At 37.9% G+C, this 25,170-nt stretch overlaps 2 protein-coding genes across 4 annotated transcripts; one reads left to right on the top strand and one right to left on the bottom strand.

The window, feature by feature from the left end:
* Positions 1-2,124: 2,124 nt before the first annotated feature.
* LOC130722164 (uncharacterized) lies at positions 2,125-14,413 on the top strand. 3 transcript variants are annotated; one of them, XM_057572813.1, is made up of 15 exons: positions 2,125-2,728; positions 2,821-2,912; positions 3,167-3,321; positions 9,749-9,804; positions 9,952-10,146; positions 10,246-10,309; positions 10,505-10,708; positions 10,820-10,953; positions 11,377-11,572; positions 11,711-11,770; positions 11,859-12,101; positions 12,538-12,796; positions 12,886-13,091; positions 13,384-13,434; positions 13,848-14,413. In XM_057572813.1, exons 1-15 carry the CDS (start codon positions 2,574-2,576, stop codon positions 14,133-14,135), a joined length of 2,358 nt encoding a protein of 785 aa, XP_057428796.1. In that variant the 5' UTR covers positions 2,125-2,573; the 3' UTR covers positions 14,136-14,413. The 3 variants fall into 3 exon arrangements, with proteins under 3 accessions (XP_057428796.1, XP_057428795.1, XP_057428797.1); XM_057572812.1 differs by having other exon boundaries at positions 10,505-10,720; XM_057572814.1 differs by lacking the exon at positions 2,125-2,728 and having other exon boundaries at positions 3,198-3,321; positions 10,505-10,720.
* Positions 14,414-20,269: 5,856 nt separating this feature from the next.
* Positions 20,270-24,693, bottom strand: LOC130722806 (tubby-like F-box protein 8). The gene is made up of 6 exons (XM_057573655.1): positions 24,514-24,693; positions 24,275-24,336; positions 23,302-23,667; positions 23,112-23,199; positions 22,044-22,176; positions 20,270-21,207 (listed from the first exon to the last, which is right to left on the bottom strand). Exons 3-6 carry the CDS (start codon positions 23,647-23,649, stop codon positions 20,487-20,489), a joined length of 1,290 nt encoding a protein of 429 aa, XP_057429638.1. The 5' UTR covers positions 23,650-23,667; positions 24,275-24,336; positions 24,514-24,693; the 3' UTR covers positions 20,270-20,486.
* Between the last annotated feature and the right edge of the window lie 477 nt (positions 24,694-25,170).

Genomic DNA, 25,170 nt, shown 5'->3' with positions numbered 1-25,170 from the left:
AACTTACATTAAAGGCAACTAGTCTAGAAGACATTAAGTCAAATAAATTGGATAGTATGATACCAAAATGATTCGAAAAAGAAAATTACAACAACAATCTTTGAAACACGTGATGTTAAGAGCTATTGGGTAATTAAAAACCACAAATATGTTTCTTTTGAGCGTCTTCAACTTCCTCCAAATGTGTCTTCTGAGCGTCTTCAACTTCCTACAAATGCATGTCAAGGAGATAATAAAAACCACAAATATGCATACAAGCATAAACAAAATCCATTGAACACCATTGCTCCCATAATAACTACAATGGATTTGATCCCTTCCACACTTTCCCTGACTGTATCATTTAGTGAATGAAGTTTTTCTTAGATGCTCTGCATCATAATAAATACGAGAAGCAAGGACAAGATGAATATTGTTACCCTCAAAAAAGGACAATTCTCCACCACTCACGGAGTTAAATGTATTGACATTGGAGCCCACAGTGATAATTAGATAGCCATAATCCACAGCAAATTCTTCAATGTCTCATTCAAGTTATTGTTCGTATTAGATCGGCAATAAAATTTCGTATTTGCTGCATCAATCTTGACGCATTCTGCTTCATATTGAATTGTATATCCACTTTTTTCTGCTCAGATATAAAAAAAAAAGAGAGGAACTAATTATAACCATAATCACCATAATCTAGTGTACCACTAGTAACTGTTGGCAAGGGGCCCAAACGGACCAGGCCCAAGAGGAGAACAAAAAAGCCGTCTAGATACACAAATATTACAATTAATCAATTAATATGTAGCATTGGGCCATTCACTACTGGGCCACTTAGTTGCAGTATCTATTTCCCTAAAAAGCCTCTATGGGTTTCACTAGTAGCACTACAATATATTGTAATTGAATTTCAGAATCAAGGTAACAAAGTTATTCAAATCTATCTTTTTATTTCTTTCCTTGAGCATTCCTCTCCTTGAGCATTCCTCTGGTTGTCCATCTTATCTTGCAGCTTTGATCAATTTATGCTTTGTTGATGCTCAGACGATGTGGCATGTTCGACTTTCTTTCACCGTGTCGTCTGCCCTTGTAGCTTTGACTCTTCTCCTTGCGGGTTAAGCTGTCTTCTTGCGTTGCTTCTCTAGACGGTATAGCATGAAGGGTATAAGTGCGATTTCTTGAAATACATTTCACAAGATATATTTAGTCAATTTACTTATATTCTTGAAAATTGTTATAATTCAAAACATGATAGACGATGTGTGCAGCGTTTGAACTTAACAAGCGTCATGTGTTGGCTTCGAGTTTTTTAACGTCTAATGAGTACGAAGAGTTTTTCCGTCCATAGTAATCCTATTTGGTTTGAAATTAGGAAACCAATTTGCCCCTGCAACGCAAAATTCATGGATCCGCCATTACCCACTGTCACCTCAAACCCAACTCAAACATCAACATTCAACACCCTTGTTGTAACAATTATCATTGAAGCCATTGTGTCACATGTGCTTCTCTGGAGAGCGTAGAGTCCATAATGGAAAAGCAGACTCAACGAATGAAGACAAATCAAGAAAATGATTTTTTTATTTGTAAATATGAGTTCAAAGGAGGAGCATCATTTTGTAAAACGACGACACAAAGTAAGTCGAATCAGGCGAGTTGCAAGTTTTAATGGTGCGACAAAGAAGAAGGAGGAGGAGGAGGAGGAGGTAGTCAAATGGGGGAGGGAGTCGGTTGCGTGATAACAATATGGTACAAAGATTTTTTATGAATGTTATTAGTAGTCTTTGGTGACAAAACGAAATAAGACATAGTTGAAAGATAGAAAATAAAAGTTGCACCACTAGCCGAACGAAATGTAACTAGTTGTATCAATCCAAATTTATATATGTGATTTTGGAAGTGCACTGCATACTAAAATGTGTGAATGATGAAACGAAAAGTGGAATGGCCGACACGACAACATTAATAGCAAACCATCACCTGCGAGAAAGAGAAATTGGTTGACGATAATTTATGCTCTTTTGGGCTCTCTCTCTCTCTCTGGGGAATTGAGTTTGGTGCCCCACCCCTTAGGCTTTGCACCCCACTCTATTAAATACGGAATTTAAAGTTCCGTATCAATACGGAAAATAAAATTCCGTATCTGTTTTAGTATATAATGAGTGGTTGAAAATGTGACACGCATGCTTAAATACAGTACGGAATTTTAAGTTCCGTATTCAATAGGGAGAATACGGAATTTTAAATTCCGTATTTGATAAAGTGGGGTGCCAAGCCCCATAGGTGGGGTGCCAAACCCAACTCCCCTCTCTCTGCCACTCTCAACCAACCACCGATCATGCTGGACCCAAAAAAACAAAAACTCCATTATTCTTAATTTTTAATTGAAAACTACTATGCTATTGCTATTGCTATTGCTATGTTGTGTTTGTTTTCATTCGATTTGATTCCCCTTTTGTATCAATCGCCGAGGTGGGGTTTTGCTTCCTTTTTCTGTGGGGTTTTGCTTCTTCAACTTCCTTCCATTCAAATGAAATGATCATTTGGGGCATATTTACCACTACTGTCTCTGCTTATCACTACATATGTTTCGGAAATTCGGATTGTTTGCGGGTCTGAATCAAACCAAAAGGCTGCTTGATGTCCAGCAACCAAATCACCACTTGCCAATGCTCGATGCTGTTCATGAAGTTGCAATTTACATTCATAGATTTCATAATCTCGACCTTTTTGAACAAGGGTCAGCTTTAATTAATTTCTACTCAATGAATTCATTTACCTTTTTTGTTATTCTTTTTCTTCTGATGTTTCATTCTTATTCCTGTTCGGCAGATGGTACAGGATCAAGGTTACCATGAGATGGGAGGACAGTGATACTGATGATTCTTATCCCGGGATTCCTGCTAGAGTTGTTCAGTATGAAGGTGAAGTACATTCACACAAATGTAGTTTCATGCTTTAGAGTTTATGTCAGTGTATTCAACCCCATTAGCATAGACTGGGATATGTTCTCAAAATGCCTACTATTTAGAACTTGGAACTGCTGTACTAGCATGTTTGATATGCTATTGCTGAGTAGTAATTACTTTCTTTTTCGCTGTTACTTTGCTGACTTACTTAATACTTGTGTTCTACAATGAGTAAAATCTTTGAATACATATTTTTCTTTGAGCTGCAGCTCCTGAAGTGGGTGCTGACAATTTATGTAGAGTTTGGATCATTGATGATACGGACAACAGTTTTTCAACACCTCCATTCCGTATAAGATATGCCAGGCAGGATGTATTTCTTTGTATCATGGTCTCTTTCTATCTGTCTTTTGGTGGAGATGAGGTCAGTCTCTCTCTGATGTTTGTATAACCTATAGGCTATAATTTATGTGTGCAATTGCGGATGTTCTTTTTGCTTTAACAATAAATTAACAAGGTCTAGACTGAGTACCCAAAAATGTTAGACACAAGATTATCATGAGCGAGACAAATCTGAGGCGGCATAATTTTGAAGTATACTGTATTGTGTGGCCAACAAAACAAGGTCCCTGAAAATGACCATACTTACTGAAGAAAAGAACTAGAAATTCTCTGGTTCCACACAGCCCAATGGAAACTTCAATAACAAATTGTGACAAAGAACTACAGTAAAAAAAATATGGAGACCGGGATCTTGGCGAAGATCGCAGAATTACATGTTCGTCAGAAGCTAACAAGCCTTAATGTAATTATTATATTATGAATGTGTAAAAAAATAATGCATTGGCTAATTATTCGTGACGTTCTCTCCAAAGTGGCTGATCCAAGGGTGTATACATAATACAGGCGACCTAACATCAAATTTTGATTATTGACCTTAATATCTATTTGACAATGCTCCCTTTTTCCTGTCCCTAATAAGTTTATGGCAGAAGCAATAAGCTGTATATGTTACAAAAGGAAACCTTTCCGTCAGAACTAATTATCTCATGCTGTAAAAAATGGAAGCCATATAATTCTCTGCTACATTGAGTTGTAGGGGAGTGAGCATATTTTCAAGGGCGTCTCTTTGCCCTTATGTTTATTACTAGATATGACTGTCTTTGTGGGGTCATGTTTTATTAAGGGGATTTCTTCCATTGATATGCAAATTAATTGTTCAACTTTATTGCACTCTTAAGCCATTTGAGATTGTTGTTTTCTTTTCATTTCATTTGAGGAGGATCCTTATCCTCCTTTTGGTTGTACCTTCTGATACAAACCAATGTAACAGTGTATGGAAATAACAGGAATTAAGAAGGAATGAGTGATTTGATTAACTGGAAAAATGGATACAAGAGAATAGTAGCTGATGCTACTCCAGAGCTGAGCTCCTATAGAGAAGGCAAGTCCTCTCTATTCTATTACAACATAGCTAATTCTCAGATACCCTCTAAAGGCTAACAGAAATACCCCTTTATACACCCCATCCCCTGATTCCCGTAACAAACTTCCTAGAGCATCTTTCCCTCTTTCTGCCAGCTCACCTCCCTTCTAGGCTCTTCCTTTCTTTCTCCTTCTTTCATACACGCGCCACACTCTGGGCTTAGGATCAGGATTAATGCTTTCAGCCCATAATTGATTTTGGGGTCTATCAATGCCACCCTCTTCAAGCACAACCTTGTCCTCAAGGTTGAAAGTGGGAAATTGGTTCAAAAGACTTTGGGCCTCTTCCCAAGTAGCTTCATCCGCAGACTTTCCTTGCCACTGGATTAGGTACTGCTGTATGGTTTCTCCTTGCTGACTGATAGCACGGGTAGCTAGGACTTTCGCTGGTTCCACGGGCAGCACACATTCTCCATCTAAGCTACTAGGTAATTCTGGCTCAGCAAGATAATTTCCTATGGCTTTCTTAAGCAAGGAAATATGAAACACGGGATGGATTCGAGAGGTTGCTGGCAGGTCAAGTTTGTATGCCACAGCTCCAATGCGTTCCTTGACCTCAAAAGGACCAAAGTAACGTGCTGCCAACTTGGGATTGATCCTCCTTGCGACTGATTGTTGCCGATGAGGACGAAGCTTAACAAAGACCCATTCTCCTACTGCAATTTGTTTATCCTGTCTCCTTTTGTCAGCCTGGGACTTCATGCGACTCTGAGCACGAATCAAATGAGCTTTGAGCTGGCGGAGAGCTTCATCTCTGTCTTGCAGCTCTTGTGCTACTGCCTCAACCTTGGTGTCCCCATTGGTGAAACGTAAAATAGAAGGAGGCTCCCGGCCATATACCACAGTAAACGGTGTGACTCCAATAGAGGCATGGAAAGTAGTATTGTACCAATACTCAGCCCATGATAACCACAGAATCCAAGAGCGGGGCTGGTCTGCTATGAAACATCTCAAATAAGTTTCAAGGCAGCGGTTGATGACTTCTGTTTGTCCATCCGTCTCGGGATGGTAAGCAGTACTCATGGCTAATTGAGTGCCTTGTAATTTAAATAATTCCCTCCAGAAATTGCTCACAAAAACAGGATCACGATCACTGACGATTGATCGAGGAATTCCGTGGAGACGAACTACTTCTTTCGCAAAGGCTTCCGCTACTGTGCGTGCGGTGTAGGGATGTTTGAGAGGAATGAAGTGAGCATACTTCGAAAGTCGATCAACAACCACGAACACAGTATCTATGCCCTTGACCTTAGGCAGCCCATTAACAAAGTCCATTGACACATCGTCCCAAATTCGATCGGGTACAGGCAAAGGTTGGAGTAGTCCTCCTGGGGAAGCAGCGACATATTTCTGACGCTGACAAGTATCGCATTCTTGCACAAATTTTTGGACGGAATTTTTCATACCAATCCAATACAGGTTGGCTGCAATTCTGCGATAAGTTCGGTAGAAACCAGAATGGCCTCCTTGAGGAGTAGCATGAAACTCTAGTAGCAGTTTTGGTATGAGAGAAGAAGAAGCAGAGATGACCAAACGTTCTTGATAATAAAGAATACCTCGATCATACGAAAAACCAGGTTTACTGTTTGGATCGTTCTGCAGGCTTGTAATTATGCTGGCAAGTTTCTGGTCCTGATGAACCTCTTGCACCAAAACCTGTCCTTCATCCCAAAGTGGATAAGATGTTAATTTCTGCAATTCCCCTTCCTCAAAACTTCTGGACAAAGCGTCTGCACCTTTATTTGTGATGCCAGGCTTATATACTATGTCAAACTGATATCCCAGAAGCTTGGCTGCCCAGTTTTGTTGGTCAACAGTTGTGATACGCTGGTGCAACAATTGCCTGAGACTTCGCTGATCCGTAGAAACTGTGAAATGCCTTCCTAGAAGGTAAGGTCGCCAATGTTGAATGGCTAGCACAATTGCCATCAACTCTTTCTCATAAGCGGATTTAGCAAGGTTGCGTTCGCTGAGAGCTTTGCTGAAAAACGCTACAGGTCTCTTGTTCTGGAGTAAAATGGCTCCCACTCCCCGTCCCGACGCATCACACTCAATCATGAATGGTTGAGAAAAATCTGGTAAGATGAGTACAGGGGCGGTGGTCATGCGTTTTTTAAGGACCTCAAAAGCTTCTTGTGCTTTTGCATTCCAAGCAAAACCATCCTTCTTTGTGAGGTCAGTGAGAGGACGAGCTATTTTTCCATAATCACGCACAAACTTGCGATAATAACCAGTGATTCCCAAGAATCCACGCACTCCCTTGACACTTGTAGGCGTTGGCCAGTTAGTTATACTCTGTATCTTGGCAGGATCCATGGCTACTCCCTCTTGAGAAACGACATGCCCCAAGTATTCTACTGAGAGTTGAGCGAAAGAGCACTTTTTTTGGTTTGCTACCAGTTGATGTTTCCTTAAAGTCTCCAAAACCTTGGCTAAATGACTCAAATGTGATTCCCAGTCCACACTGTAGACCAGAATATCATCAAAAAAAACGAGTACATAGTGGCGGAGCATGCTTCGGAAGACTTCATTCATTAATGCCTGGAAGGTTGAAGGGGCATTCATCAGCCCAAACGGCATTACCAGACACTCGTAGTGGCCTTCATGCGTGCGGAAAGCCGTCTTATGAACATCTTCCTCTTTCACCAAGACTTGATGATACCCAGATTTCAAATCCAACTTAGAGAAATAACGAGCCGCGTGTAATTCATCCAGCAATTCCTCAATTACCGGTATCGGAAATTTATCAGGAACGGTTGCTTTATTCAACTCTCGATAATCGACGCACATTCTCCACGATCCATCTTTCTTTTTGACAAGGATCACAGGGCTGGAGAAAGCACTCTGGCTGTGCCTAATTATCCCAGATTGCAACATTTCTCTGACTTGCTTCTCAATCTCATCTTTGTGATGGTGAGAGTAACGATAAGGCCTCACGTTTACCGGTCCTTGCCCTGCTGCTAAAGTGATCTGGTGATCCCTTTGTCGTTTCGGTGGTAACCCAGCTGGTGCTGCAAACACATCTTCATATCGGCATAGAAGTGCTGCTAATTGATGTTCCTGCTCATCAGTCAACTTTGATGGTTCTTCTGGCTTGGGCTTGGTGGCCTTCGAGCTTAACAAGGTAGCCAAAGAGCACTCAGCTTGACCCCAATGATCTTGTCCCAACACACTTTGCAACGCACCTTGGTGATTCTGTGTATAATCCTTTCCTTGTAGTGAAACCCATTTTCCATTCTCTTGGAACTTCATTGTTTGCTTTCCCCAGTGCACTTTCATCTCACCAAGAGAGGCCAGCCACGCTATCCCCAATACCAGGTCAAGCTCTCCTAGATCGAACAAATATGTGTCCAATGCAGTAGTGTAATCATCAATTCTCACCTCTAAACCCTTGCAAATACCAGTTGCAATAGCCTTGTGACCATCTCCCATACGTATCCGCAGTTCTGGCGTGGGTTGAGTCTCCCACCCCATCGCCTCTACCACTCGTCTGGACACAAAATTGTGGGTTGCCCCACTATCCACTAAGATCACGACTGGAACTCCATAGATTGAACCAAGAAGTTTCATAGTGTGGGTTTGAATTGGCTCTGTACCCATCACCATGATACTGCAAGCCCCATCGACTTGTGATTCCTCAGTTTCTTTCTCCGCTTCAATCTCTTCTCCGCCTTCTTCCGATTCATCGAGCACCATGATTTTGAGCTGCCTGTCAGGACACTGGTGTAGAGGGTGGTACTTCCCTCCATACTTAAAGCACAAACCCTTTTGCCTACGGTCTAGCAACTCCTGGTAAGGAAGATGACGGACACCGCGATCGCGGGGTGGAGTTCTAGGATTGTTCATCTTGTCATCTCGTCGTTCCCCTTTCTCTTCGCGATTTTTTATCATAACCCAGCCCTGATTCGATTGACCCGGTGACCCGGAACCCGCGGGTAATTGGTGGGTCGGGCGATTGTAAGGACCCGATCCAGAGCCCGATCGCGTGAAACCCCCTTTTGACCCGGTCCAAGTGCGTCCTGGGCCGTGGAGCTCCGTTTCCACAGCTCGTGCCAAAGGAATCAATCGGGAACGAGGCAAATGCACCAAGGTTCTCAGGCTGCGTATTCTTGCTCGTATGTCTTCTCGAAGACCATGGATGAAATATCCGAAGAATTGCTCGTCTGGAAGGTTGGACGTTTGTGACAACAAACGCTCGAATTCGAGCACATACTCGTCGACGGTACCCTTTTGCTGCAGATCGGAAAGTTGTTCGAAGACGTCTCCCCTGCTTGCAGAGCCATACCTCTCAAGCAACTCATTCGTGAGTTTCTCCCAGGTGAGACTTGGATCCAGATGCAAAAGAGAGTTGAAATAGTGGATGGTTGAACCCTCCATACACAGGTGTGCGAGGTTAACCTTAACCTCTGGACTTGTTCCCATAACGTGAAAATAGACTTCTGCTCGTGCGATCCACCCAGCTGGGTCGTCGCCATTGAAGAGTGGAAGCTCTACTTTCTTTGCGCTCTTCCGAAACTCATCCAGCAACCCACTGTCCAGCTTAGTCCATCCGGAAACACCAGAAGGATTTCCTCCCTCAGCCCCTGTTTTGATCGGAGATTCGTTGTCACGAATCGGAGATTCGTTGTTACGAAGACTCCCCGCATCGTCTTTCTCCTGTGGCTGCTTGGACATGTTCAAGGTCAGCAAATCAAGCAACTGAGCCTGATTCACCTCCGCTCGCTCTTGCATAGTCACTAACGTGGTTCTCAGGGATGCGACTTCTTGTTCGAGTGCTGCAACTTTCGCCTCCATCTTCCTCGGTGGCATGCGTAGTGGTGTTGTATCGATCTCCTTTCACTGGTAACCTCCTCGATAGAATCCGGCAGGTCGGACCAATTTGATACAAACCAATGTAACAGTGTATGGAAATAACAGGAATTAAGAAGGAATGAGTGATTTGATTAACTGGAAAAATGGATACAAGAGAATAGTAGCTGATGCTACTCCAGAGCTGAGCTCCTATAGAGAAGGCAAGTCCTCTCTATTCTATTACAACATAGCTAATTCTCAGATACCCTCTAAAGGCTAACAGAAATACCCCTTTATACACCCCATCCCCTGATTCCCGTAACAAACTTCCTAGAGCATCTTTCCCTCTTTCTGCCAGCTCACCTCCCTTCTAGGCTCTTCCTTTCTTTCTCCTTCTTTCATACACGCGCCACACTCTGGGCTTAGGATCAGGATTAATGCTTTCAGCCCATAATTGATTTTGGGGTCTATCACCTTCTCTCTTATGCCACTGGTTGCTTGTATCTACCCAGAAATTATAACCTTTTTTCCTCTAGGTCATAAATAGCTTTCATAATGGTTATTCTTATTCACAGGGTAAAGCTGTAATCTTGAAGTTTGAGCTCTTGCGCACTTCGACACCGGATATTGGGTTAGTTAATGATGCTCATTCCCCTGTATTTAAACAAGTTAAACTTTAATGCGGGGATATTGATTGAACTGGAATTAATGATTACTATTGTTATTATTATTATTATTAGAAGTTGTGACTTCTGAAACTATATATATTATTGTACAGGCCTGAGTTACAAAGTTCACTGGATGCATGTGCAGCTTCAGTTCATGAGTATAGGATCCCTCCTAAAGCTCTTCTGGGATTACATTCATATTGTCCTGTCTATTTTGATTCTTTCCATGCTGTCGTTGTTGATACAAGTATTCATATCAGTCTACTAAAGCCTGGTTATCACACACCACGACCGAAGGTATCAAGGTTTGTCAGAATTCATGTTTTTATGGTTCAAATAGATGCCCCAGTTACCATTCCATTGCCATAACTAATGTCTGTTTCATCTATCTTGTGTTGATTTAGTTATACCAGTGATTCTTGGGCTTCTGAAGGAAAAGCTTATGAAGACAATGTTGAGTCAAACAAGGTACACCATAATACAGTAAATCTTTTTATAACTTCATAAAGATGCTTCTTGTTTCATGAAGGAGTTTGAGTTGATATTTATGATTTATGTTACACACATACACTACAGAAATATATTTATATACATATAAATATATATTCTTGATTTAAATTATCTTTATATTTGCTTACACTGTGTCATATTCTTTGAAATCAGGCCATGTTCATCAAAGCATTGATATCTGCCCATGATATCCTGCTTGAGGACCTGAGAAGAATAAGCAAAGGAATTAACCAAGCTATTGATTTGACTGGAATTACTTTTAAACCAGCTGTTACCAAATCACCCAATGATACTTCACCAGCACATGCGAAAATTATTGATGATGAAGCACCACTTCAACTGTCTAACAGCATGCAAGTCAGTGCTGAGGTCCTTAATTCTGGCCTCATTAATGTTTCATTATCTGTTCTTTCTTCTTGATGTTTTGAACTTATTGCTCATCTAATACTCTCTTCTTGCCTTCAACAGAAAGCTGAACATTATATCAATCATATTTCTAAGGATTCCTTTCAACCATTACCTTGGGATGATATATTAAACACTTTCCAGTCTGTTGGGAATCAGCTCTTATATCTCTGGAATACATTTCTAAAATTCCACAGGTATGTTTAAATTTATTTTTGGAGTTATTACATGTCACCAAATTATTATATGAATTTGGATAATGCAGAAGTGCTTATAACCCTCTTTTTAATAAATTCACTCTACATTGTCTTTGGATCCAATATGATCATTATGCCGTCTTGAAAAGGCTTTTCTGTGTTTATTTTTGCATGATTTATTTAGGCAAGCATGAGCCTGGCCTACTGGCTTAGTGGGATTTAGCTTACTCTGAATAAGGCTGGTCTTTGGTAAACATTTGTTGTTGCTTGTTAGCATCTACTAGTAACATGAAAGCATTGAAAAAAAGTTATTAACTCATGAGAAAATCACTCAGTTTAGTGTCTTTGAGCCTAATACTAAGCATCCTCCTAGCTTATAACATGGTTTTTTCTCTTCCTTTTTAATCTTTTCAACTCATCCAGGGAAAATAAAACAAAGATCATGGACTTTCTACAAAACTCATGGGCTAACGATCGAAGAACTGAATGGTCAATATGGATGGTGTACTCCAAGGTTGAGATGCCTCATCAGTACATGAGTAATGGAGTTGAGAGGACATCATTGTACCGAAGCATGCATGGAAGATCATCAAGTACGACAAGGAGATTAATTAATGATGTAAGCATCTATTATACGCTATATGTGACTTGCAAACTTCATAAATTGCCTGCTGATTTGGAATGAATCATTATATACGATATTTACATGGACTATTTAATGAATTCTTAAAATCTATTCTCTCTTTTTTTCTTTCAGCCTGTTCAGACTGCAATAATGCGAGCTGAACTTCATAGGCGTGGTATAGCGCAAATGAGGGTAAGTCATTATTTACATGAGATGTTAATAATCATGAATTTTTCCTTTTCCTGCTGATTGGAATTTATGACATCTGAATTCCATGCAGATCAACAATCGTTCACTTCAAGACATGTATATATTTGGAGATCCTTTGCGGGTTCCTATCATTATTGTAGAACGCTTGGAAAATATGTACCGATCTGCCAGCGTGAATTCATACCTCATTCCTTCAGAGGAGAAAGCAATACACATTGTGGAAAATGGATCTAGAGCCATAAAGATGTCTGAGAATAGCCCTCAACGAAATGAGCATGTTTTGAGAGTAGTTGTTTTTGTTCATGGGTTTGAGGCATGCTTCATATTCTTGCACTTGGTTTTATCTCTATTATTTCTTTCATCTTTTCTTCCCTCATTTCTTGTTACTTTGTCACCTTCTGTTTTTTGGTAACAAATACTACTTAAATTTCAAAACAGAAGCTGCAATTCTTGAAAATCTAAACACTGTTTTGCACTTTCTTACATTCGAATATATATGAAATCAATCTCTGGTTCCCATAATTCATGATGACCTGGATCTTGCCTTCAACAAGGAATATGGAGACATGCAATATAACTTCCTGTTTTTTTCTAGTTAATGCTGTTTGCTTTGATGTCCTTGTCTTTTACTTTGGCTGCTGATCTCTGATTTATTTTGTTGTTATGTTTACCTTTTTACCAGTTATTACTTATAGAAGTAAATGACAATCCTTGCTTAATGATTGGATTTGTATCTCAAACATTGACAGGGGCATCATTTAGATTTACGTCTTGTTCGGAACCAATGGCTTTTAATAGACCCCAAAATACAAGTTCTTATGTCTAAGACAAATGAAGACAAAACATATGGAGACTTCAGAGAAATGGGATTACTGCTGGCGCAAGAAGTGATCTCTTTCCTGAAAAGGAAGATGGATAAAGCTTCAAGAAGTGGAAAATTAAAAGATGTCAAGCTTAGCTTTGTTGGCCATTCGATTGGGAACCTCATTCTCAGAACTGCTTTAGCAGGTATTTACACACAAAATTTTGAAGGAATGAAAGATGGTACTCATCAAACTATACTAGGGAAAGTAATGTGCCTTTTTCTTTTATTTCAGAAAGCATCATGGAGCCATATCTAAGATACTTGCATACTTATGTTTCTATATCCGGTCCGCACTTGGGTTATATGTACAGTTCAAACTCTATATTCAATTCAGGATTGTGGCTCTTGAAAAAAATCAAGGGCACACAATGCATCCATCAACTAACTTTCACAGATGATCACGATCTTGAGAACACCTTCATCTACAATCTTTCGAAGGTATCGAATGCATATTATCTTGCTCTTATTTATAGGTTTCCATCCCTTAACCTCTTTTGTAGTTCGTGTGCTCTCTCTGTAGTCCCTATTTGTTGAACATTATGAGGGTTTTGGGGGGGTTTGGAATGGAGGTAATTAGTAGATAAGTAGCTGCAGAAGTGTTTGTCACCTTGAAGGTTTATGTTCATTTTTGTTTGTGTATATTAATAAGAAACACTAGGGTTATAACCATAAATGTTATTTTTACAAGTCTTTAGTTGCAGAATTAAAATACTGTTATCTTGTACTACAGATGAAGACACTGGCAAACTTCAAGAATGTGATTCTTTTATCCTCTCCTCAGGTAACTTCCTTTATATGCTTATGATGGTATTTAATTAGCATTGCTTGTGTAACCTACATTAACAGAACCTTCTTTTCCTTGTATTATTTGACACTATCTTGTATTTGTCTGCTGTATCATTTCCTAAAGAGTCAAGAGTACAAATTTGAAACTTAACTATCAAGAAAACAAAATAATAATAATAAAGGAAATGTACAAGGTAGTAAGATTACATTTATAGGCTATATACGCAGTACGCTACTTCACAAGTTGTACGCTTTTATGAAGAAAAAAACCGCTGATTCATGAGAAGTTTGGTTATTAAGAGAAGTTTGGTTATTAAGAAGTGTGGCATTAATGAACATGTAGCGCTGTTGTTTCCTTTTATTTCTAATGTTTGATCATAATAATGCTTCTTGCTCATTACATGTCAGGATGGTTATGTTCCGTACCATTCAGCCAGAATAGAACTGTGTCCAGCAGCTTCTTCAGATTTTTCTAAACAAGGGAAAGTGTTCCTGGATATGTTAAATAATTGCCTGGACCAATTGCGGACTCACTCTGATCATCGTGTGGTCTTGCGCTGTGACATTAACTTCGAAACCTCCTCCTATGGAAGGGGATTCAACACTCTCATTGGACGCGCCGCTCATATTGAATTCTTGGAGTGTGACATATTTGTCAGGTTCATCATGTGGTCTTTCCCAGAGCTCTTTCGTTAGTTAGTGCATGTTTAGTTTCAAGATACTCAGAAGCTAAGAAGTGATTCTAGAAAACATCACCATGGAACAAGTAAACTAGGGAATTTGCATGTACTTAATTGTTAACACCAAAATTTCCAAACTGGTAAATTAATCATTGAGATATGATATATGTAAATGCACAACATATTTCAGTGTAGTTTATACTTTGCTGCCGAATTATTATTATTTACATATATGGTGGTGGCATGGGTCGAAATATTGTTTGGAATGTATTTCCATTGCTAAGATTGAAGTTATATATGGTGTTGCTAGATTAGTATTTCCACCAGGTAAAAAGATTACTTAGTCGACCCAAGTTTTAATAGTATATAAATCAAAGGAAAAGTATATTCTAGAATTTGGCTTGGTTAGTGTAAGAGGTCGAGAAACATGGACTGTGGGTCGAGATATATAGTAAGCCAAAGGGAAAAGCATGACTTTGATCTAATATACATTGTTCATTCAATATATGAGAAGCCCCACATAGATCTTACTAATATATTCGACTATATTTTCAACATCAATTGAAATTATTTCTTCGACCCAAAATGGAAGAAAAGAAGCCGAGTAGCAAGAGATGAAGACTCACAGCAAAGAAGTGGTGACAAGGCAGAAGTAGCAGAACTGAAGATGTCAGTTAACAAATTGGGAGTTATTGGAAGTTACAAGAAATCAAAGGCTATGATGAAGAAGTTACTTTTATGTTTGAATATTAACCGTATGATTATGTTAGTAGTTTTATTTAAAACATTATAAATAGTGGTTGTAACTAAGAATAATCAGATTTCACACATTTAGACTCTTAGACTTGAAAACCAACAAGTCAATCACACAGACAAATGACAATTAAGAGATCATGAGCATGATTGTGGTGTAATCTCATTTACTTTCCATTTCAATTCATATTGTTTCTTCTTTTCTTCTTTTTTTCTTTCTTTGATTTTTTCTTTACTTGTCTCAATTTCTTTACTTCATCCTGTTTTTCATGAAAAAATCTGAAATTGACACTCTAATGTTTTCACCAAAGAACCCAAGAGGACTCGAATCCAGTCCCCAGATTGATCCTTGGATTCTCTATTTGTTTTACCAAAATTTGGTGTAAACATTAGTGCAAATCAATGTTCATTTAGAAAACAAAATATGCGTAGGTTTACATAGAGCACTTCCAGAGCAGTGGAGTTATTTAGAACACTGCATTTTTGATGAAAAACAGTTTTTAGATGTGAAATACAGGGCCATGAACAGTGGTTCATGTCTTTTGTTTTCAGTTGCACTTGCATGTACAAAGAACAGAAGGCACTTGTGTTAAAAGTTACAAGTTGTTTGTTCTGTAGGCTTAGGAACCTGGGAAAAATGTTGTACACTGGCACGTGACGATGGAAATTCAAAGAATTTTGAGATGAAATTCAATGTCATGTAAACTGTTTTGATGCCAATTGTTTTGCCGTAAGTTTGTGGAATTGGATTATCAACATAAACTTAGTGAGACCAAAATTGATTTTAAACATTTTTTACCTTCATGTTAGCCTCTGCCATGTGAAAGCATCACACCAAAATTTATATAGCACAAGACAATATAGAAAGCATTACCCTTAAGAACATTCTTCTATGAGTGGAGTTAATCGTCACTATAATGTACAACATACATTTTTGCTGTGAAGCGATATAAAATACTCTAATCTCCTATATTTTGACTTAAGATCCCTCTGCTCTCCATAGTCACCCAGTTATTCCTTATGATGAACCATAAGAAATAATCGACGCTGCTGGTACGTCTCAAAAAGAATGTCGAGCCATATGTTAGAAATACTTCCAAAATATATTTAATTGGAAATATGCATTGTATTAATGGTTATTATAATTAATGTTTATTGACCTACATGTTCCCTGTTCGAATCCTGGTAGCAACTTTTCGCGTAATTAAATTTTGAATTGCTGGAATTTGAACCCGCGAGGCAGACTTGCATTGCTAGGGGACGCACTGCCAGATGAACCAACGTGATGGTTGGTAACATTTCTGAAACATTAATTATATATGTCGGTTTTTGAGAAACCTTTTATTAATAGATACTCCCTCCGTTCCTAAATATAAGACCTATTCCAAAAAATTGCGCTTATTAAGAAAACACTTAATGTGACTAATTAGTGTATTGATTTTTTAAAAATACATACATTCTTCCCTATTTACCCTTTGTTATTTTCTCTCACTAATAATCATTGCATTCATAGTTAGTTGGAATAGTAGTAATTAATGGTAGGTGATAACTTTGGAATTGAAAACATACAATTAATGTGAGGGGTGAATATGGAAGAGTACAAAACCTTTTGCTAGATTTTTGTAAGAGGTCTTATATTTAGGAACATGAAAATTTTGAAACTAGGTCTTATAATTAGGAACGGAGGGAGTATATCTCTTCACTGCTAGATGAACCAACGTGATGGTTGGTAACATTTCTGAAACATTAATTATATATGTCGGTTTTTGAGAAACCTTTTATTAATAGATATATCTCTTCACCAAGGGATGTTTATATCTCTATGTAAAGAGATACTTGGGCAGAAAAACTCATAATTCTGATGCACGAAATTGGATTTCTTTTTGACCAATTTCTCCTCCATTTACTATATCCTAAATCATCCTTCACTTCACTAATGCATGAGTGAAGTGTGAGAATCATACTTCTGTAAACTATTATCAAAGATACGCTTGGTGTGTTAGTGCAAACCACATCAAGGAATTCAAAGTATCCTGAAGGGAATTCGCCGGTTTTCTCAGTTGCATCAAATATAAATTAATTGATAGGGGCGAATTGAACCTAAAGGTTAGTGCATATGCACGCTTTGAATCTTCAAGTGCTTCTGTCATCAACATCTTCATCAATCCAAGAGTTGGAGCATCTTCCCCAATAGAGATTATTTCCCAACACCATATATTATTGGAACGAGTTTGGACGTCATTTTTATGTAGCATATTAATGTTTTATGGCCAAATTTTAACCTCCACAACTTTGAGAAATGTTAAAATCATGACCCCTCCAATCCCTACTGTGGTTCCATACTACATAAAAAAGGACATAAATGGCTTGACATTTTCAACTGCTTGGCAGGAGCACCGGAAGATGTTTCCAAGGAGGGTTGCTCACTAACTTAAAATTTACTGGACGCAAGGAGATTCAAACCATGTGAGGTTCCCTCCGTATCCACGTCGCGCTCACAGCACGCACATGGTCGCACGTTCGAATCCTATGGACACAAAATCACACGAATGGAAATTAACTATAGCAAATTAACTAAAGGTTATAAATAAAAAGCAAAACTATTTTTCAACAATTTTATCTACCTCAACTTCATTTACAAATCTATTTGAGTTTGAATTCCTCTTGTATTTTCAAATACTTTCACAACAATATACCACAATGTACGTGAGAATGAGAGATATGACCGCAAGAATTTATGTTAAGTTAAAATTTCAATTAGATTCTATATGTGCCAACTGTTATTTTATATACACAATAATACTACTTTTTTGCTACATTGGAAATTAAAATACACAATAATAATAAATATTTTTCTTAATTAATTTTTGTGCAGGCACAAGTTATTAGGAATAGGAATGTACAGTTTATGCTCATCGATTTTTCAGTTTTCCTGACATTGGGTGCTGTGATGTGGTTTGCATATGAATTTTTCCGAAATGACATATGGATTATTGTAAGTATATACATACATTGAGTTAATTAATTAGTTTTTTTTTAATAATTAATTTTTTTTTTGGAGATACCGAATGTGTTGGAATTTTTCCTGGGGATCATTCAGATGGTGTTGTACTGCATCTATCGGGACGCTGGGGGAAGGTAAAGATTTTTGTGAATACATGCTTAAATTTTGGTTTTTTACTACTTTATTTTATTTGCTATTAGGTTTTGAATTTTCAGATGACGATGGGGTGAAGGTGATAGGAGATCTGCTGATTATGTGACTGCTGCTATTTAACTTTTTGAATCAAATGATTTGAACTACTCGAACTTATTGAATTGTTGCTGATTATGTGATATGCTCGAACTAAACTGATTCTTGTTTTAGAATTAATCGTTTTTATATTCAATTATTCAGACTTTAGAACCAAGGAAACGATGTAAATGATAACATGGTGTATAACTAGTTGAATTAATTTCCCTTTTGCTAAACTTATGCAGGCCTACCTTTTTCCAAATATGGAAAAGGAAGTCCATAGATGGATACGACTCACTGCCATATCTGGTGGCATTGCTCAGTTGTGTGATCTGGCTATACTACGGGTTGGTCAGAACCGATGGACTTCTGCTTATCACGATTAACTCCATCGGATGATTTATGGAGGTCATCTACATTGCCATCTTCCTATTCTATGTCGACCATCAGGCCAGGGTCCAACAAAATCTCAATATATTACTCTTTATATGAAATTAAATTTTACACCAAAACTAACTAATTTTTAATTAATTATTTGCATAATGCAACAATTAGACTATTTGTGGCGATGAGCATGGGCTTTGCGACGATCTTCTTCATCACATACTTTACCATGCGAGGTTTCCTCCGTATCCACGTCGCGCTCACAGCACGCACATGGTCGCGGGTTTGAATCCTATGGACACAATATCACACGAATGGAAATGAACTATAGCAAATTAACTAAAGGTTATAAATAAAAAGCAAGACTATTTTTCAACAATTTTATCTACCTCAACTTCATTTACAAATATATTTGAGTTTAAATTCCTCTTGTATTTTTAAATACTTTCACAACAATATACCACAATGCACATCAGAATGAGAGATATGACTGCAAGAATTTATGTTAAATCAAAAGTTCAATTGGATTCTATATGTGCCAACTGTTATTTTATATACATAAAAATAAAAAATAAATTTTCTTTTTATAGAGACGTAATATGTTGATTTCTGAAAAAGAAAAAGTATGATTGCAAATTTGCCTTTTTATAGTGACGGCACAAAACCTTCATGTTAATATTAACTCCAATGAGTCAAAATACATATTCTGAAATAAGATTTCCACCGTGAATATCAGCAACATTTTGAAAGAAGCTGTTCGAAGGAAGTTTATTCCAAGAACATGCATTTCGAAACTACCATCCCAAAGTGACTTTAATGAGGGCTGAACTGAAGTGAGTGGAGATTTGGAGAATTGAGTTGAAGGTTGGAAAAAGAATATGAGTAGAGGCCTTTGGCTGTCCTTGCCTACACGGTTCCAGTGAGGGTTGTGGAGTAGGAAGGGGAATTGGAGGAGTGATATATGGAAGTTGGAGGAAAAGTTGGGTAGTTTATATAAGCCAATGAACACCGGTACGTAGGTGATGCACCCTTAGGTTGTGTTGGCCAATATCACACTTCTTTAACTCTCCAACAACGGTTTTTATTGTTGAGCTTTATAGATCCAATCACATAATAAAATTCAATTGAAATAACAATCACTTCCATTGTCCATCAAGATTAGGTAAATAACAATGTTTTTGAGTCGTATTTTATGATATAATTTTAGTTAATGAATGAGGAATGTTACACTTAGATAGTAGTATAACTTTTTTTTTATCAAAGATGAATGAGATAGTAGTATAACTCAATTCATGAGATGCAAAAAGGATTACTCCATGATGATCCGGAATGATATACCTACTACCAAACATTGCACCTCCCCTTTTTTTTCCCTCCATTTCTCTCCTCCGATCACATCTAATCACATATCTTGTCTATCAATTAATCTCTCCTATAGTCCTAGTGGTCTACTTTATTGGTGTTTCATACAGTAATCTCTCCAATACATTATTTTTTATTATCTAGTTGACTTTAGGACTAAATATATTAAGCTGCCCTTGAGACAACCCATGCCGCATCATAACTTTCCATAAGCAGCACCACTATTTCATGATTCCTAAACAATTCTAATGCCACTCTAATTAATGCCCACTTTGTTAAGATATACATCACAAGCAGCACCACGTGACAGATTACAAGTACCTATCAATTACCAAACACATGTTCAAGACAACATAGGCAGAAGTAGAACCTATAGATTGTTGGTAGAAAGGATAACAAGATATTGATACGCATGATTCATCCAAGAAAGATACATAGCAACAATGCAAGTTAAAAATTCTCTAGCACTATTACATCAAAGGGTACATTAAAGTTACAATTGAGTCATGCAGCAGCTGAGTAATAATAGTGGCCTAATCCATGACATTGATAATAACAACAAGAAAACAAAGGGAAGGAGATCAATAACACTGTTTGATTAGCTCATTTGAAGACCTATTCTTCATGATTAATCTATTCACAAGCTAGTTTGGTGTCAAAGCTGCTTAAGCATATTGCAAAAGCTTGGAATGCAGACAAAGGATACCGATAATCCATGGTGAACATGTCTTTCCCCACTTTGCCAAACTGCAGAATAATCTTGTCGTGCTCTGGTGGAGCTGGTTGAGATGGTGTAGGTGCACCTGCAGCTGGTGGCTGGGTTGCAGCAATCAACTGAAAGTTTTTAACAGACGCAACAGTTACTCGTCCCCGGAAATTAAGGCACCAACATTGCAACTGTTCATGCCATCTCGGTGGCTTGTTTTTCAGAACCAAGGGTCTCATCTTGCTGCCATCATCATCCTCGTTACAGGATCCCCCGATCTCAGAAAATCGTGAGCTGCTGAACTCGATAGAATGATCTAGAGACTTTGAAAATGAGATGCTCCGGAATGAGTCATCCAGGGAACGAGGAAGGAGCTCTGGCTGGCCAGGAACGGTGCCGCCTGCATCAAGTGCTGAGGCTGGTATTGAGTGCATAATGCAGTGCATTTTCCTTGGGCCTCGAGTCCCAAGCACGTTTAATTCATATGTTACCTGAGCTATGTTGTAACTACCAGATGGGACCTTAGGCGAGACCTTTTTGGAATAAAACCTGCGGCTTGTCTTCCCAGTCCCAGGAGGGCATATATGGGCAGAAGAGTATGGAGGCTGTGTGTCATAGATGATGAATTTTGTACCGAGAAAGTTCGATCTGGCAAATCAATGTAAAATAAACTTTCATAAATGTGAAGACGCAATGTAAAAATAGAACATAAAATACTAAATAAATAACACAAACTAGAATATATATGGGAATGAATTAATTGAAAATTGATGATGGAGTAAGAACCTAAACTATTACCTTAACAGAGAAAAAAAAAAACGGAAGATGATCCTACTTTCTGAAAAATCTGTCACAATATATTTCTAAATAGTTATGTGCATCTAAAATATGTCAAGTTCAAAAGGTTTACATCTGCAACCTGACTGAAATTCATAAAAAAATCATTATTCTGCTGTTATACGTTTGGAGTTGGGACTGCATTGTGACAGTCTAAACCCTAGATCATTGATGAAACTGGTATTATTGATGGTAGAAAACGATTACAGAAGTAGAATCCCTAACCGAGAATCACTGAGACTCCAAGTCAGAGATCAATTGTACAAGTAATTTGGGGAATTGAGGAAGAACTCGAATCTAGGGTTTGCTATTGATTCCCAATGAATCAATTCCTGGTTCCACAACCAGTTCCAGTTCTAACTACCAAAGATGCTTCTTCCTCTCTAAGTTTTAGCTATTTATAGTCTGTTCTAACATAGCTAACTGCCAGCTGTATATTCTGACTTATTTACAATTAAGTCCCTGAGATACTCCTATTACACAGCTCTGGTCCTCTTCCTAACATACACATGTTTCAGAGCTGGCTTAACTCGAGAGCTAACAATCATAGTATTTTAGCAGGTTTTATATGTAGGAAACGGAAAGAAGTTTCTTTAATATAGTCAAAGAGTAACTGAGGATGAAACTCTTGTAACCAGTAAACTCACCTCAGCTTTCCAATGTAAGTATTACTTGATCTAGAAATGTTGTCAGCATCCATGGAAATAACGTACTCGGTGTAAGTTGTTCTCCTTGTCCTCTTAGCAGAAAGGAGAAATTTTCCATTTTCAACTAATAGAGCTGCAAAAGTCAAAGTAAACAGAAAAGAAAAGGAAAATATGAAATGAGTTCCGCAAGCATTAGCGCATGGTAATGAACAGATTTATGTTTACTATGTCATAGACACACAGATTCAAGCCGTTCCAAGCAGCAACTAATGATAGATGGAAATTATTACACACTTCACAAGACTGCTCAGACAAATCTTAATTTCATAGAATGAAGGAACATTTCAAACTCTAAAAATAACTCCATAGTTTCACCCCTAACCATTGCAAAGACCATTTGTGATTCTTATCTGGTCAACATCTAAAAACTTCAAACCCACCACACACCAGGAAAAACAATGAAGCATCAAAAAATGCAACTGATAAACTTTCTCCACCTGACAAAATAATAACAAAAAAACTAAGCTGACTATAAAATAGAAAACCTCCACAGCCTTAAAAAATTACAAGGAATATAGCCAACGGAATTCAAATAAAACGGAAAAAAGTCTGTTAGACTTGCCCCCAACTAAATGGCTATCAAACAAGATGACCCTAAACTCCTGATATCAATCATAAAGGGAAATAAATACAACACAGGGCAAACAACCATTATGGATTTAACCGGCTTCATGCTCATAGCAACGTTTGATTGCTGATTTGGACAAAAGATGGGAAAATGTGAGGTGAAACTTGTAAAGCCCATCCCAAGACTGCAGTCCTACAGTCGAAACTACGGCAGCACAAATTACAGTATCATAAATATCATCCCATATAGGCCCGAAATCAAATACCCATGCAAATAGTTACCCACAGGCAGCGGGCAGCCACAATCAACATATGCAAAAGTGTTCATGTGTTTAAAAATTGAACATCACATCAGATAAAATGTACAGGGTCATAACAGAAGCAACCAGACACAACCATATAAACCAAAGGGACAACTACATGTATATTTAGAGTGCTTACCGGGGCTTAGGCAAAGGAACAGGTGGTATGTTAAGTTAGATTTATCCCTTTTGATAAAACATTGAATGATCCCATCGCGTGGCCCAGGCTGAAAAGTGAAAGGAGCAAAAGATAAGTGTTTTGTTGCATCCACTATATACAGATTGTTCAACAAAGAATGAGACACTAAGAGAAAAGTAATGATGCTAACCTGCTTCAGGGACACAGGGAATGTAAGCTTGCCAGAGAACTCCGGGCTCTTAACAATATCCTTGCACATATTCCTCCAAGACTGGCAAACTGCAGCACATGCAACAACATGCTTTCGAGCAGGCCATGTATTCTCACTCTCCTCTAGCCGTCTAATGACATCAAATAGTAATTCTGGGGGTAAGCTTGCCCAGCAACTATTTTGAATTACTAGAGGCTGGTCATGCAAATCCTGTACCGAGCCATGAGATTTTCCTCTATGATGGCCAGTAAGTCTGACATCAAAACTACGCCTAGATAAGCTCCCAAAACTATCCCTCACGTCACGAACTATGCTGCGGAATGACATTCTGCACTGAGCATATGGCTGCAATAAAAGAAGTTTCAGATCAACAATCACTTCATTTCAATATTATTGTTGGAATTCAGTTATTACTTATTAGTTATCACTCTTCATCTATCCAACTAAGATCCTATCTATATATGTTACTACTATGACCCAGAATAGACACCATATCCTGCATTTCAATCAATGTTTTCGGACGCTCCAATTAAAGCATCCATAGTCATGAATCAAATGCAACAGGTGTTCAAGATAACGACGACCGAGATGAAATGAGAGAATGAAAACACTAGATGTTTGGTCATCACCTACCATCCTAGCTTGAAATAGCATAATCAAGATGGGGTAATGTGAATAACAGAAGTGAAAGTGCCATCATTTTGTTTCTACCTTAAAAAAACTGTCATAAGTTATGTCATTCTAGAAAACTAAACTGGGTTTTATTTAGAATGCGTTATTAAAGCACACAAATTAAGTATTTACAACAAATATAGAAAGCTATAACCTATTCACCAGATAATTTAGCAGAAAACAGATAAGTAACCATTTTCAATTTCCATTTCTTTTGGCAGTTATTGCTAAATGCTAACAAGAACAAAAGAAAAGGATCACAGGAAGAGAAACCATCCACCTCTTGAAACTTGGAGAAAATCCAAGTCGATCAAAACTCCCCAATGTAGATCACACGCAATCCTTTAACAGCAAAAAGCATAACAAAATGTTAGAAAACGAGTCATCAAACTGTGAATATAAAATTCGACCATTTTCAACACGACCCAGTTGAAAAAAGATCCTAAATTTGAAGAAAAACTCCACAGATCGTTTGAAAATAAAAATAAAAAACAGTTTGGATTTTGCAGAGAAACATACCCAGAAGAATGAAGAGATCTGAAGGTGAAGTATAAACACTAGTTGCAGAGATTGAATGAAAAAGAGATCCTCTTCTTCTTCTTCTTCTTCTTCTTCTTCCCAGTCTTCTTCTTACACATCCCTCATCTCTCTCTCTCTCTCTCTCATATCCGGACTCCAATGCTTCATTAAATCTAGTTCATGAAGAAAAGGAAAAAGTATCAAGTTCAATTATTTATTCATTTATATGAAATTAAAGTGGTCTTATGATTTTTAAATATTTAATATAATTCTTACATAATGAAGAGTTTAAGAATAATTAAATGATTTGTAATAATAAGGTTAACGTGTGCCCACTTGGTCTAAAATCGTACCGAGAAGGTTGTGGCAACCAGCAAGGAATGTAATGTCATGTGCTTCTTCTTTCCATCATTATTATCCCTTTAATTCATGTGGCCATATTTCCATATTATTACTATATATTTAAATATAAATGTTACTCGGGCATTCACTTCAATGAAAGTTATTTTAGCTTTACATGGTTACTAAGGGCTCGTTTGGCACGCCGTATTAGGCATGATAGTATAAGCTTATACAATACATTATGAGTTTATCCATTGTTTGGTGATGACATTGTATTGTATAAGCTTATCCATCAAAGTCCCCTTATACGTTAAA

The sequence above is a fragment of the Lotus japonicus genome, chromosome 6 (genome assembly GCF_012489685.1).
Source record: "Lotus japonicus ecotype B-129 chromosome 6, LjGifu_v1.2".
Lineage (NCBI taxonomy): Eukaryota > Viridiplantae > Streptophyta > Magnoliopsida > Fabales > Fabaceae > Lotus > Lotus japonicus.
The sequence above is the reverse complement of the archived record's forward strand: the minus strand, read 5'-3'. Positions and strand labels throughout refer to the sequence as shown.

What these genes read in the sequence shown, in the direction of transcription:
- LOC130722164 (XM_057572812.1), top strand. Translation starts at nt 2,574, where the DNA reads ATGTTTCGGAAATTCGGATTGTTTGCGGGTCTGAATCAAACCAAAAGG. An exon ending in ACAATGTTGAGTCAAACAAG is followed by an intron (nt 10,310 to 10,504) that starts GTACACCATAAT and finishes CTTTGAAATCAG; the next exon opens with GCCATGTTCATCAAAGCATT. An exon ending in CAAGGAGATTAATTAATGAT is followed by an intron (nt 11,573 to 11,710) that starts GTAAGCATCTAT and finishes TTTTTCTTTCAG; the next exon opens with CCTGTTCAGACTGCAATAAT.
- LOC130722806 (XM_057573655.1), bottom strand. Translation starts at nt 23,649, where the DNA reads ATGTCATTCCGCAGCATAGTTCGTGACGTGAGGGATAGTTTTGGGAGC. An exon ending in GTTCCTTTGCCTAAGCCCCG is followed by an intron (nt 22,177 to 23,111) that starts GTAAGCACTCTA and finishes TGACTTTTGCAG; the next exon opens with CTCTATTAGTTGAAAATGGA. An exon ending in ACTTACATTGGAAAGCTGAG is followed by an intron (nt 21,208 to 22,043) that starts GTGAGTTTACTG and finishes TTGATTTGCCAG; the next exon opens with ATCGAACTTTCTCGGTACAA.